Source organism: Arachis ipaensis, chromosome B7 (genome assembly GCF_059453495.1).
Source record: "Arachis ipaensis isolate K30076 ecotype BB chromosome B7, ASM5945349v1, whole genome shotgun sequence".
NCBI classification, from domain to species: Eukaryota; Viridiplantae; Streptophyta; class Magnoliopsida; order Fabales; family Fabaceae; genus Arachis; species Arachis ipaensis.
In genome coordinates, this window is record NC_142442.1 from 142,070,659 (window position 1) to 142,084,664 (window position 14,006).

The 14,006-nt window shown below is 34.7% G+C and overlaps 1 protein-coding gene across 1 annotated transcript; it reads left to right on the plus strand.

Annotated features, from left to right (window-relative positions):
* Nucleotides 1-11,792: 11,792 nt before the first annotated feature.
* Nucleotides 11,793-13,959, plus strand: LOC107606329 (Protein phosphatase 2C family protein). Its single transcript, XM_016308377.3, has 5 exons — nucleotides 11,793-12,035; nucleotides 12,706-13,014; nucleotides 13,104-13,218; nucleotides 13,365-13,588; nucleotides 13,744-13,959. The coding sequence occupies exons 1-5, from the start codon at nucleotides 11,847-11,849 to the stop codon at nucleotides 13,957-13,959; spliced, it is 1,053 nt and encodes a 350-aa protein (XP_016163863.1). The 5' UTR covers nucleotides 11,793-11,846.
* Nucleotides 13,960-14,006: the final 47 nt, after the last annotated feature.

Genomic DNA, 14,006 nt, shown 5'->3' on the forward strand with positions numbered 1-14,006 from the left:
ACGTGATTCCCGTCTTAGCCTCTTAGGTACACACAAAAAAAGTGTTTCCCGCCAAGTTTTGAACCAATTTAATGAATTTATACTTCTCTGATCTTTTTTAAAAAAAAAATAAAAAATAAGAATTTTATACTTCAAGCATTTTTCTTTTATTTTTTAATATATAATATAATATATAATACGAGAATAGTAGTAAGTTTGTTAAAGGACAAGTGTATAGATTTGTTGAACAACAAATGTACGGGTTAACAAGTGGCAAAGTAACAAAAATTATTATGTGAGCAAGAATTCAAAGTTTCGTAACACAAAAAAGTATTAAGCGGGAGTTTTATTAAGTTTAAATTTAAAACTATTTTGTTCTAACTTTGTTCTAGTTGTAGATCACTTTTAAAATTATTTTTTTTCTCTTATCCTCATATATGGGTTTGTTTGTTCATCTTAATCATAAAAAGAAACAAAAAACTAAAAAGACAAATTAAAAAAATGAGAAGAGAGGAACAGAGACAGAACTGCAATTCTTAATAAGGAGGAGTAGGTGGCGTGGACAGGAAAAAGACTTTTTCGGCGACGTTGCAGGGAAAAGAGGGTTAAGGGTGAGAGAGAGAAAGGCAGAACGAAGCAGAGAATACGAAAACCCAACGGAAGAAGGAGAAGAGGGTGCTGAAGAACCAGGATTCGTCGCAGAATAATGTCGCAACCGCTCCTTTGCCGACAGCGGCGGGTGCTGCGAATGTGAAGAACCACTTCATTACAAGGTTGTTATACGTCGAAGATTTAGACCCTGTTGTCGACGAGGGTACTGCCACTATTTGTTCATCCAGGTCCGATAAAGGGTTTCAGTTTAACCCGAAACGAGGTACTTAAAATCCTTCATGTTTTTCTTCCTATTTCTTTTTTATTAAAAGTCAGTTCTATTTTAAATTATTATCAAATTATAATAATGTTGCATCTTTTTGGTAACTTCCGAATAGGATCGGATACTCACGAATTAATAACGGATAGGGTTAAAGTTGGAATATTCTCAACTTGTGAATAGAATATGATTGAGTTTATATAAAAAATTTTACCCACAGATAAAATCAGAATTGGATCTAAATCCTATCCTACTCTACTCATTGCCCCCTCCTAATTTAAGTCAATGTATCGTGTGTTAGGCTATTAGCATATGAAGTGGATTTGAGTAACATATAAAAAGAACAACTGTGTCTGAATAAAAATAAGAGATATCAAAGAATATTGCATGTATTAGAACTACATAAATCATGATGAGATCCTCATGGATTTTGAATTAGAACTACATAAATTTTGGGTTCTTCATATGCTTTACCTTTTTATGTTTAAAATTATCTTTTTATCCATGATTTATGCTCATTCTGCTAACAAGGTTTTTCTCCTTTTTTTTAACCACTATTTAAGCATTGCATAATTTAATCATGAATCGTTGTCTAGGATTTTATATATATATATATATATCTTTTTAACTAGTATAAAGGCAACGATTTACATAAAAATTAGGAGGACAAATGTTATCCTTTCTCATTTAGAATAATTTGATAGTTTTCACTTTCATTTGGCTTCTTTGAGTATATTATTCCATTGCGTAGTTTTAATTATTTTTTACCTTAAACATCATATCGTTGGATTTTGGATTCTCTTCATATATGAAAAAAGGCCAATATATTGGTATTCAGTTTCATAGATAGTTAAAGTTGTTAAAAATGTGCTACGGTTGAAATGAAAGGTTTTATTTTGTCAAAAATACAAGCATTGAGAGAGAAAGAAAAGAAAGAACACTGTCCATGTTTTTTAGCAGAATAGCAGATTTTGAGCGTTTGTTTTTCACACGTTCACCATTGGATCGACGTGAAATTTGGACTGCATATTTATCTCATCTTTTTCTTCATTTTGAACGGTAGAGATTTTGATTAGAGCTCTACAGTTGGAGAAATAGAGCTCAGACAGAGGCTCTATTTTGTGGTATCTTCATCTTCTTTGTTTTTTGTTTATGAACTTTGAAGCTTGGGTTGTTTAGCTTATTGTATGCACATTTTGTATAGTAATTTGTGACTTTTTTATATCTTTTTTTTTTTTTTATAATAGTGAAGCTATTTTCTAGTCTTGATGACTCGTGATTTTTACTTCTCACATTGAGGAGGCTTTTCACGTTAAAAATCTTGGTGTGTTAACTTGCCTCTATTTTCTGGTTTATGTGATTTTTTTGCTACTATTTAGTATTATTGATTTGCTGTTATTACTTGTTGTGAGTGAGTATTGTTGCTCCTCTTATTATTGCAAGTAGGAAATTACAAGATCAAGAGCATATACAGCAAAATAAGCTTTTGGTTCCTAATGATCAGTAGATGGGAGATCTAATTGATGCTCTAGCTGATGATGATATTGATAATCAACCTGGGCTACCTAAAGATCCACTAGGTTTTCATCCTAGGAGGTATTCTTCTAATGAGTATGTGATATTTACTGATGGGTATGTAACTGTTGAGTTAAAAAATTAACAAACTAAATTGATGATGACAAACATTGATCTAATGAGTTAAATACCCAATTAGCTTTTAATTGTTTTGGTTATTGGTGCAGGCCAAAATTACAATAGCAGCAGCCCAATGAGATAGAGAAAATAAAATAAAGATTGTTAGTGAGTTCTCTAGCTAAGAAAGCCCAAAATTAATAAAGCAAAGAATTCAGTTGGGTCAGATGGAACATATATCCAACCTAAGTCCAAGAAGCTTCCACTAAGCCGAAGCTTTCCAAAGCCAACATTCACATAATTTGCTTTTGTCAAAATATGAGAGAGAGAGAGAGAGAGAGAGAGAGAGAGAGAGAGAGAGAGAGAGAGAGAGAGAGAGAGAGAGAGAGAGAGAGAGAGAGAGAGGTAAATATCAAAAGCTAGTGTCTGATCACCCAAATCAAAGCATGCTAAGATAAGTCAAAGGATAAAGGTGATTTATTTTTATTTGCATGCAATTTACTTTCTTTACTCCTTCTCCAAATTTCTACAACTCCAATTTGGGATAAATGGAGAAAGTATTATCTGATAATCACTACTGTGAATCAAAAGCTAAAATTGTTTCTTGGGGACAAAGCACTTGCTCAAGGGTTCAGATTTGAGTTTACCATTGAAACATTTCTCTTTGCTGATCTGAGATCTTGATCAAGCAAAATGACCAGTTTTGAAATTCTTAATTTGGGAGTTAATCGAAGAAAGTAAAATGACAAGCCTAGAAAGCACACAGCTCAAAGAGTTGACTAAGAAGAAATCCAAACAGAAACTTGGCAAGAGGTACAAAAAGAAAATGTTTTTCATTTTTGAAGACAAGGAGAGAGAACTAGAAATTGAGTTTGCTTTGAAGAGCTTCTCTGTGAAGAGTTCATTTGGAATGTATTTTCTAAGTTAAAGAAGCATTCTGCCAAGATGAAGAACTTAATCAGAGTCAGTTGAATTCGGTTCAACTTATAGTAACAGAGGCTGTTAATGCATCAATCTCCTTCATGTTTTACAATTTGTATTTCATTTTCAATGTATATCTTTCTGTAATTTTTTGAGAGGTAAAAGGCTGAAAGAGAGAATTCAAGAAAAAGTCAATGAGTGACAAAAGGTTGAGTGAAACACTTGAGAGAAAAGTCTAAAGTTATTTCAGATTTCTTTAGGTTGTTTCATATGTCTTGTGTCTTGTACCTGTGAGGTACCCCTTTCTAAGTTGGGTTAACACTTAGAGTAAAGAGTTAGGTATTAGCATCCAAGTTGGGTTAACACTTAAATTAAATATTGAAAATATTCACTTGTTTTGTGGTAATATGAGTGTCATAAATATTTCCAAAAATCCAGTTTTGCACTCTAGAATTAAACATATTAAGGTGAGATTTCACTCAATAAGAGAATATGTTCAAAAAGGGAATATTAGCATTTAATTTGTTAAATCAGAAGATCAATTAGCAGATATTTTTACCAAACCTCTAGCTGAAGACAGATTTTGCAAGTTTAGGACTAATCTAGAAATTTTAAGTCATGATTCGTTATTTCTGCATAGTTGATGTTTTTGTTGAAGTTTTTTTCTCTCAGGTATGGATGAGACAATTATGGGCAAGTGAAGAACCATCTCTTTGAATATCACTTTCTGGGCTCATTTACACGATCTGAATCTTCTAGGCCAACCCTTTAGTTCAGAGTTACATTGGTCCAATATGTTTCCTTAAACACCACCATCTCTGGGCCCAATGAGTGTTACATTATCCATGTGATATTCTGTGTTTTGTCCTTTAGTAAAAAAATTTTCTTTTAAAAATGTTTTGTTTTATTTGTTAATCAAATCAAATCACCTTTTTCTATGATGTCAAGTCTTTTCAAGGTCAAGTCATAGGTGATGCAGTTGCATGTTTCAAGAAACCTCTTTTCTTGGTGCAGCTACCAAACTTCTCTCTTCTTAACTCCATCCACTACCTCTTCGTTTCTTCCCCACTACCATTAGTGCTTTGTTTCATTCGAAACCTGAGTTCACTCTAATGAGGAAGAAAATTGTGATTCAAAAGAGTCCAAGGGCTAAAATCCTCAAACTCTCAGAGAAACCTAGACCTTCTACTCGCTCCCAAGATCAGACTTTCACGCCCTCTCCATCTCCTCCTACCTTTCCTCCTCGTACAGTCCCCATGGCACGAACGAAAAATCCTTCAAGGTTTCCTTCTTCCTCCAAGCCGACGGCTCCACCTAGCGCTCTTTCCAAGCCAAGCACTTCGAAAGGGAAGCGCCCTGCTGCAGAGGAACCTGCGCCTGAACCCACAAGACCTAAACCTAGGTCTGCTCCTTCTCGTCCTCAATGAGGTAAACCTCGCATTCCTTTCAAATCAATTAAAAAGCCCTCCATTGATCCTTTTACACACAAATCACACTTTATGTCCTCCCACTCAAACTACAATCCTCTCCATTTTTGATATGCAATGAACAATGATTTCCATGATGGTGTTATTGCTCATCGTAATGTTCCACCTTTTTAGTTGATTTACCAAATCTGAAAAAGAAAGGTTTTGTTTATGCTGAAAATTTTGAATTTTTGGACTGGAATCATATTTTTAAAATAAAAAACCACTTTACCCAGTTTTAGTCAAAGAGTTTTATGCAAACATGACCTATCATGAGGGCACCATTCACTCCTATGTTAAAGGCCGAGATCTTGTTTTGAACAATGAAACCAATAGTGATTCGTTGAAATACACTGATGTTGGTGCTTGTGCATACACTTCGGGTAAGTGGAATGAAGGGGTAGGTCTTTCTTACAATGATGCTCTGGCCTATGTGTGTGAACACATATCTTTGATTGATGGCATCACTCCAACTCACAAAGCTCTTGGTTACACTCGTACTCAGTTACATCGCATAGTGAACCATATCATCCTCTCTCAGAGTGACTCATATCAAAGGGTGTCTTTCTGTGATACTTTGGTTTTGTATGCTATTCTCACAAAAACTGAAATTTTTTTTGCATACCTAATGGTAAGATACATGTTTGATTGTGTTAGAAGTGAGAAAGATAAAGCTCTTCCTTATGGCATGTTCTTAACCTGTATTTTTGAATATTTTAGTGTTAACTTGTCAAATGAGACATATGAAAATAGACACTCATATCTAAAAGGAGGTGGTTCAGTGAAACAATAGAAAAAAGGACCAACTCAAACTGAAAGGGTGGTAATCGATGATGATGATGATGACTATGAACCAGAAGAATCCTCTCCTCCATCTGCCTCTGGGACTTCAGCTTCCACTGGACACAAATCACTTTTATATGGAGTGGTGAAAGATGTAGTTCAAGAATTTATTTCTCAATCCAATCATCTAATTGCAATGAGCAAAGAACAAAGGAAACTTGTTGCCAAGCATGCAAACTTCCTCAAAAAGTCCAGAGCTAGAGTGGTAGTTTTCATGAAGTTCATTGACAATCTCCAAAAGGATGAAACAATGGCCACTGATCCTGAAGATCATGCTGATTCTGATCAAGATAGAGGATGGTTCGGATGCCTAAGGATGCCTCCTCTTTTGCTATTTTATATGCTATTTTATTTTGAAAATTGTCTCATGGAACAATTGTATTTTGTGTTTGGACTTCCTAGCAGTCTCGGATGACTATAAATTATTTAACAACTGCTAATTTTTGTTTTACTTTTCTAATTATCTGGACTGTGTCTTAACTGTTTGCTGCAGGTTTGGAAGCTGGTTGCAATTTTCTCCGTTAATGACAAAAAGGGGGAGTAGTATTAGTATTAGTATTTGTATTTTGTTGCTCTTGCTTTATTTGGGCTGACTGGTCTTGCTGTTTTTGATACATTCTTTGACTCTGTTTCATGTGATGTTGAAAAGGTTAAAATTCTTGCTGTATGCTTCATCCATGGATAACAAATTGTATATAGTATAGTGTTGTATTCCCTACGTGAATATGTAAACAGGAAACAAAAGAAGAACACTAATTTAGGGGGAGCAACTCTTGAGAAGGAAAGGGAGAGCAATTCAAAAGCAAGTGACTTCATCTAAAGGGAAGTACTTTAATCTTATTGAATTAAATTTCTTTTGATCAATTTCATAACTATGTTTGTCATCAAAGAGGAGATTGTTGAGTTAAGAAATTAACTAACTAAATTGATGATGACAAACATTGATCTAAAGGATTAAACACCCAATTAGCTTTTAATTGTTTTGGTTATTGGTGCAGGCCAAAATTACAATAGCAGCAGCCCAATGAGATAGAGAAAATAAAACATAAATTGTTAGTGAGTTCTCTAGCTAACAAAGCCCAAAATTAGTAAAGCAAAGATTCAGCTGGGCCAGATGGAACATATATCCAACCCAAGTCCAAGAAGTTTTCACCAAGCTGAAACTTTTCAAAGCCAACGTTCACATAATTTGCTTCGGTCAAAATCAGAGAGAGAGAGAGAGAGAGTTGTTCTCTTTGTTCATTTCACCAGAGAAGAAAGAGAGAGAGAAAGGTAAATATCAAAAGCTAGTGTCTAATCATCCAAATCAAAGCAAGCTAAGCTAAGTCAGAGAATAAATGTGATTTATTTCTATTTGCATGCAATTTACTTTCATTACTCCTTCTCTAAATTTCTGCAACTCCAATTTGGGATAAATGGAGAAAGTGTTCTCTGAAAATCACTACTGTGAATCAAAGGCTAAAATTGTTTCTTGGGGACAAAGCACTTGCTCAAGGGTTCAGATTTGGGTTTACCATTGAAACATTTCTCTTTGCTGATCTGAGGTCTTCTGTCAAGCAAAATGACCAGCTTTGAAATCCCTAATTTGGGGGTTAATTGAAGAAAATGAAATGACAAGCCTGGGAAGCACACAACTCGAAGAGTTGACTAAAGAGAAATCCAAACAGCAACTTAGCAAGAGGTACAAAAAGAAATTGTTTTTCATTTTTAAAGATAAGGAGAGAGAACCAGAATCTGAGTTTTGTTTGAGAGCTTCCCTGTGAAGAGTTCAACGTTTTAGACAGTATTTCTAAGTTAAAGAAACATTCCACCAAGATGAAAAGTTTCATCAGAGATAGCTAAATAATCCGGTTCAACTTATAGCAACAAAGGTTGATGATGCATTAATCTCCTTCATATTTTACAGCTTGTATTTTATTTTCAATGTATATCTTTCTGTAATTTCTTGAGAGGTAAAAGGTTAAAAGAGAGAATTCAAGAAAAAGCCAACGTGTGACAAAAGGTTGAGTGAAATACTTGAGAAAAAAGCCTAGAGTTATTTCAGATTTCTTTAGGTTGTTTCATATGTCTTGTGTCTTGTACCTGTGAGGTGCCCCTTTCTAAGTTGGGTTAGCACTTAGAGTGAAGAGTTAGGTATTAGCATAACCAAGTCAAGCTAGATAAGAACTTGAGAGTGAAAGGATTGAGTGAATCCTAAGAAATTGGTGTATGTAATAATTTAACTATAGTGGAAATGTTACCACTGTTGTGGTGGAGACTGGATGTAGGTTGCATTGCACAAGGCAACTGAACCAGAATACATGTCTGTGTCATCTTTCTTCTCTTGTCTCATAAAATTTTCACTACACAGTTCAAACAGTTTTTAACTGTAACTTAGATATTAAAGGCTTAATTCATTAAATCAAAAGAAGGCTATAGATTCAACCCCCTTCTCTAAACCATCTACAACCTTCAGTGACATTAACTGATAAAGGAGAACCTAAAGATTATGAGAAAGCTATGGAAGGTGATGACAATAAGAAATGGTTTGATGCAATGCAAGATGAAATAAAATCCTTGCATGATAATCAAACATTTGAGCTTGTGAAGTTGCCAAAAGGAAAGAAAGCTTTGCAAAACAGGTGGGTTTATAGGTTGAAGCATGAAGAAAATTCTCAATGTTCAAGATACAAGACTAGATTGGTGGTCAAGGGCTATAGGTAGAAAAAGGGAGTTGACTATAATGAAATCTTTTCACCGGTTGTGAGAAGATCTTCTATTAGAACTGTTTTGAGTTTGGCTGCAAGTCTTGATTTAGGGATATAACAAATGGATGTGAAAATTGATTTTCTTCATGGTAATCTTAAGAATGAAATTTACATGCAACAAACTGAAGGTTTCATAGTAAAAGGCAAAGAAGATCATGTTTGCAAACTGAAGAAGAGTTTATATGGCTTGAAGCAAGTTTCAAGACAATGGTACAAGAAGTTCGAGTCTGGTATGATAGACAAGGCTATAAGAAGACTACTTCTAATCATTGTGTATTTATTAAACAGTTTGCTAGTAATGATTTTATTATCCTTTTGATAGATGTTGATGACATGTTTATTGTTGGTCAGAATACTTCTATGATTGACACGTTGAAAAGGAAACTTGCGATGTCATTTGCAATAAAGGATCTTGGGATGATAAAGGAGATTCTTGGTATAAGAATCTAGCGTGATAAAGAGGAGAAGAAACTTTGGTTATCACAGGAGAAATATATTGAGACAATGTTGCATAGGTTCAACAAAGGCGTTAGTACTCCTCTTACTACACACTTCAAATTGAGTTGCAAGCAAAATTCATCAAGTAAAGAAGAGAAGAAAGATATGAAAAAATTCTATATGCGTCAGCCATGGGTGGTTTAATGTATGTTGTGGTGTGCACAAGGCCAAATATAGCTCATGCTGTTGGTTGTATTAGCCATTTTATTTTAAACCCCGGAAGAGAGCATTAGAATACTGTAAAATGGATAATGAGATATTTTCGTAGTACTTCTAGCATGAAGTTGTGTTATGGAAGTGAGAAGCCTATTCCATTTGGTTATACTGACTCGGATATATTAATTCTAGAAGGTCCATTTCAGGCTTCTTGATCAACTTTGTAGGTAGAGCTGTGTCTTGGCAATTTAGATTGCAAAAATGTATTGTTTTGTCCACTATCGAGGCCGAGTTTATTGCCATTAATAAAACGTGCAAGGAGATGTTTTGGATGAAGAAATTCTTGAAGGAACTTGAATTTGCTCAAGAGAGGTACGTGTTGTTTTGTGATAGTTAAAGTACTATACATCTTGGTAAAAACTCTACTCTTCATTCTCGGTCCAAACATATTGATGTGAGGTATCATTGGGTATATGATGTTTTGGATGCTGAGTTGTTAGAACTTATGAAGGTTCACACTTATGAGAGTGATTCTGATATGATGACTAAGACATCACCAAGGTGGAAGTTTGAAGTTTGTTGCTTAATTGCGGATTGGCGGTTACCTCCACATAGTCGTGAGGGGGAGATTTGTTAGGCTTTGGGTTCCTTTCCTACGTGGAGAAAGGCCCAAATGTTGGTATCCAGACCCATAGATAGTTGAAATTGCTAAGAATGCTAAGGTTGAAATGGGAGGTCTCATTTTGTCAAAAACACAAGCATTAAGAGAGAAAGAGAAGCGAGAACACTGTCTACGTTTTTTAGCAGAGTAACAGACTTTGAGCGTTCGTTTCTTGCTTGTTCACGTTGGATTGGCGTGAAATTTGGACTGCATATTCACCTCATCTTATTCTTCATTCTAAATAGTGGAGATTTCAATTGGAGGTCTACAGTTGAAAAAATAAAGCTCGGACAGAGGCTCTATTTTTGTGGTATCTTCATCTTTTTTGTTGTTTATGAGATTTGAAATTTGGGTTGTTTGACTTGTTATATACATGTTTTATACTCTAATTTGTGATTTTTTTTGTACCCTATTTTTCATCATAATGAAGCTATTTTCTGATTTTGGTAACTCATGATTTTTACTTATCACATTGAAGAGGTTTTCTACGTTAAAAATCTTGTTGTGTTAGTTTGTCTCTATCTCTTTTACTTTTTGTTTATGTAATTTTTCCAGTACTATTTAATATTATTGTGTTGGTATTATTATTTATTATGAGTGGGTATTTTTATTCCTCTTATTCTTATAAATAGAAAATTGTGTATTTTATTTATATCACATATAACGGATTACATGAATATAATATATCTTAAATAAAATGGTCAAAATTAAAGGTAACCTAACGCTAGTAAGAAATTTAAAACTTAATAATAACAGTGAGAGTATTTAAGATATTAAAGCTCTCCTCTCCTTTTTTTTTTCTTTGGTGACACATCGTAACAATTGAGTTCTCCCTTTTTAATTTTTATTTATCTCATACTTTCATTATTATATTTCAATTGAACGCATCATATAATTGAATGATCATGTGAGAAGTTTGCCCTTTCATGCGAACCTAAAGTTCTTCCACTCTAGATTTATATTTATTGCCGTATAAGTAATCCTCAACATCCATCTATATTTCATTGTTAGAATTAGAATTGGTTTGACCTTCCAAAGTAAGTAAACCACGCATCTTACGAGAAAATTGATAAGAACTACCAATAATTGGTCTTGTATGATTAATTCCCAATTAGTTGTATCTACATTCTATGGAATAGTGATATAGCATCAAACGTGTATGAATTGTTCAAATAATGGAACACTAATTTTGCATAACCTTGCTAATAATTATAATAGAGTAAAGTATCGTTTTTATTCCTAACGTTTGGGGTAAGTCTTATTTGTGTCCCTAACGTTTAAATCGTCCTATTTGTATCCCTAACGTTTATAAAAGTGATTCAATGTTATCCTACTATCAATTATACTAACAAATCAGATTATGTTTTTCAATTATTCTCATTTGGATGTATTCATTCTCAATTAGGTATCACTTGGATGTGTTCGATTTTAATATTATACACACTATTTGTGTTTAGATTCAATTATGTTCCTAGAAAAGTGAATTATGTAAATGTTGTAGAAATCAGTTTCAACTTTTGATGATCTATTTTTCAAAGTGGATCATCGATTCTATCCCAAACATTTGTATTCTAACTTTAAGAAGAGATTTTTAAAACTCAAACTAAAGCGTTCATGATGTGTAATTGACGGCAGGATAACATTGAATCACTTTTACAAACGTTAGGGATACAAATAGAATGATTTAAACATTAGGGACACAAATATGATTTACCCCAAACGTTGAGGACAAAAACAATATTTACTCAATTAGAATATAACATGATGCAAGTGAACTTAATTTAAAATAGAAAGTCATACCCCTTGATGACTATAATATGGTAGAAATACGACGTACATGTCCCTTAAAGCCACTGTTGGGACATCCTAGTTTAATAAAAAGACATTAAAAAATATAAAATAGTCAATCATAAAGATTTTAATAACTTGTAAGCTCTCTACGTATGCACGTTTGTTGTAAAATGGCTATATATTTAGTTCCTCAACTTCTTGAGGAATGAGGATTAGGACTTATTTGATTCTTTGACCGTAAATAAAAAGAAATTAGAAAAAGAAAAGCTTCCTCAATTGAAATGGGTATCTGCATATCCGCTGAATCTTCAGAGATTCATCACGAATCATCTAACTTAGCTACTGAAGAGAATGTAACAGTGTATGAATCTAGCAAGAATGTTAATTTAAGTAAGATTCACAGACTTTCTTCTATTCACTCTAAAAAGGGTAGCAAAGGACTTAACCAAGATGCTGCCACTCTTTGCCAGGTAATTGTTTATTATGTCGAACAAAATTTTTGCTTGATATATGTTCATTATTACAAAGCATATAATAAAATCGTTGAAGGAATTGAAACCATTTTGGCCCCTGAAATTTTCGACCGGCCTCAATTTCGACCCCCAAATTTATAGTTACCCAATTAACACCCCCAAATATTATATTGTGACCCACGTTTGTCCTTGTAGATATCTCCATTAACAGAGATCTGATATGGCACGTTAAGTTGACATAATGTGTATCCACATGACACCCAACTTGCTAGAATGGATGTGTGATGAGTGAATGATGTGGCAAAAGTTGAATGAACTCAATTTCTCCAGTAAAGTCTCGAACATATTGGGAAAAGAGGATCGCAAATTGAGTTCATTCAACTTTTGCCACGTCATTCACTCATTACACATCCATTCTAGCAAGTTGGGTGTCACGTGGATACACACTCTGTCAACTTAACGTGCCACATCAAATCTCCGTTAACGGAGATAGCTACAGGGGCAAGCGTGGGGCACAATCCAATATTTGGGGGTGTTAATTGGGTAACTATAAATTTGAGGGTCGAAATTGAGGCCGGTCGAAAATTTCAAGAGCCAAAATGGGATAGCCAAAATGGGATTCAACTCATCGTTGAAGATTTCTCTCTTTCTTTTTTCATCCTTAAAGGGTTATGGAATGGAGGATGCAGCATTTTGCGGTGTTTTTGATGGGCACGGAAGGAATGGTCGCATAGTGAGCCAAATAGTAAACAAGCGTTTGTCTTCACTCATTCTGGACCAAAAGAATATGATAGCTCATGCCAAGATTGATAACAATACCATATTGGAAGATGATGACTCGTGCACAAACAAGAATTTTCAAGAGTGGAAAGAAGCTATTCTTTGTGCTTTCAGGGTGATGGACAAGGAGGTGAATCAACTAGAGAATCTAGATTTCTCTTGCAGTGGAACTACAGCTATAGTTGCTATAAGACAGGTAAACCATGAAACTATTGCAATATTTGCACTGCTTCTGTGGTCTCTTCTCTTGTACCTCAAAATTTGCTAATCATAACAACAAAACAGAGTGAAGATCTTATCATGGCTAACCTTGGTGACTCAAGAGCTGTCTTGGGGACAATTTGTGACGGTGAAATCATTCCCATTCAACTGACCACAGATATGAAGCCTGGATTACCTCGTAAGAGAGACTAATACTATGACCACTTTTTCCCATTCAAGCCTTAACCATCTAACAAGGATATCAAACATTCAAGTTTATGAGTATAATGAGTTCTCAAACTTGATAATTTTGCATACTAAGTATGTTATATTGACCCAATGCAGGTGAAGCAGATAGAATAAGAAGTTGTAATGGTCGTGTATTTGCTCTACATGAGGAACCACACATCCAAAGAGTGTGGTTACCCAATGAGAACTCCCCAGGCCTAGCCATGTCTCGTGCTTTTGGAGATTTCATTCTTAAGGACCACGGTATCATTGCTATTCCGGAGATTTCGTTTCGCCCTCTAACATCAAGTGACCAATTTGTTGTGCTTGCAAGTGATGGGGTATGTGTTGTGTGACTAATGGTTTCTTGTGTGTATGAAGATTTAGAAAGGAAAAATAAAAGGGGGAGGGGGAGGGAAAGAAAATCTATGGATGTTGATTTTCATTTTCATTTCACATTAGCATTATGGTTCAGAGGTTTCTTATCTTGTTGTAGGTGTGGGATGTACTAAGCAACATCGAGGTTTGCTCGATCGTGTGGATGACAGAGAATGAAGCAGCGGCAGCTAAGGCAGTGGTGGAAGCAGCTACAGCTGCATGGAAAAGCAAATATCCTTCCTCCAAGGTAGACGACTGCACCGCAGTTTGCCTCTTCCTGCAGAAGAAACAAAGGAGCCTAGTATATGTAAAAACTGGAAATAATGTTAACTAACTTGCGTTATTGACAAAGGCCTTGCTATGATATAATGTGGAATCGCA

Coding starts and splice junctions, on each gene's coding strand:
- LOC107606329 (XM_016308377.3), top strand. CDS start 11,847: ATGGGTATCTGCATATCCGCTGAATCTTCAGAGATTCATCACGAATCA. Junction 13,015..13,103: donor CTATAGTTGCTATAAGACAG/GTAAACCATGAA, acceptor ACAACAAAACAG/AGTGAAGATCTTATCATGGC. Junction 13,219..13,364: donor TATGAAGCCTGGATTACCTC/GTAAGAGAGACT, acceptor GACCCAATGCAG/GTGAAGCAGATAGAATAAGA.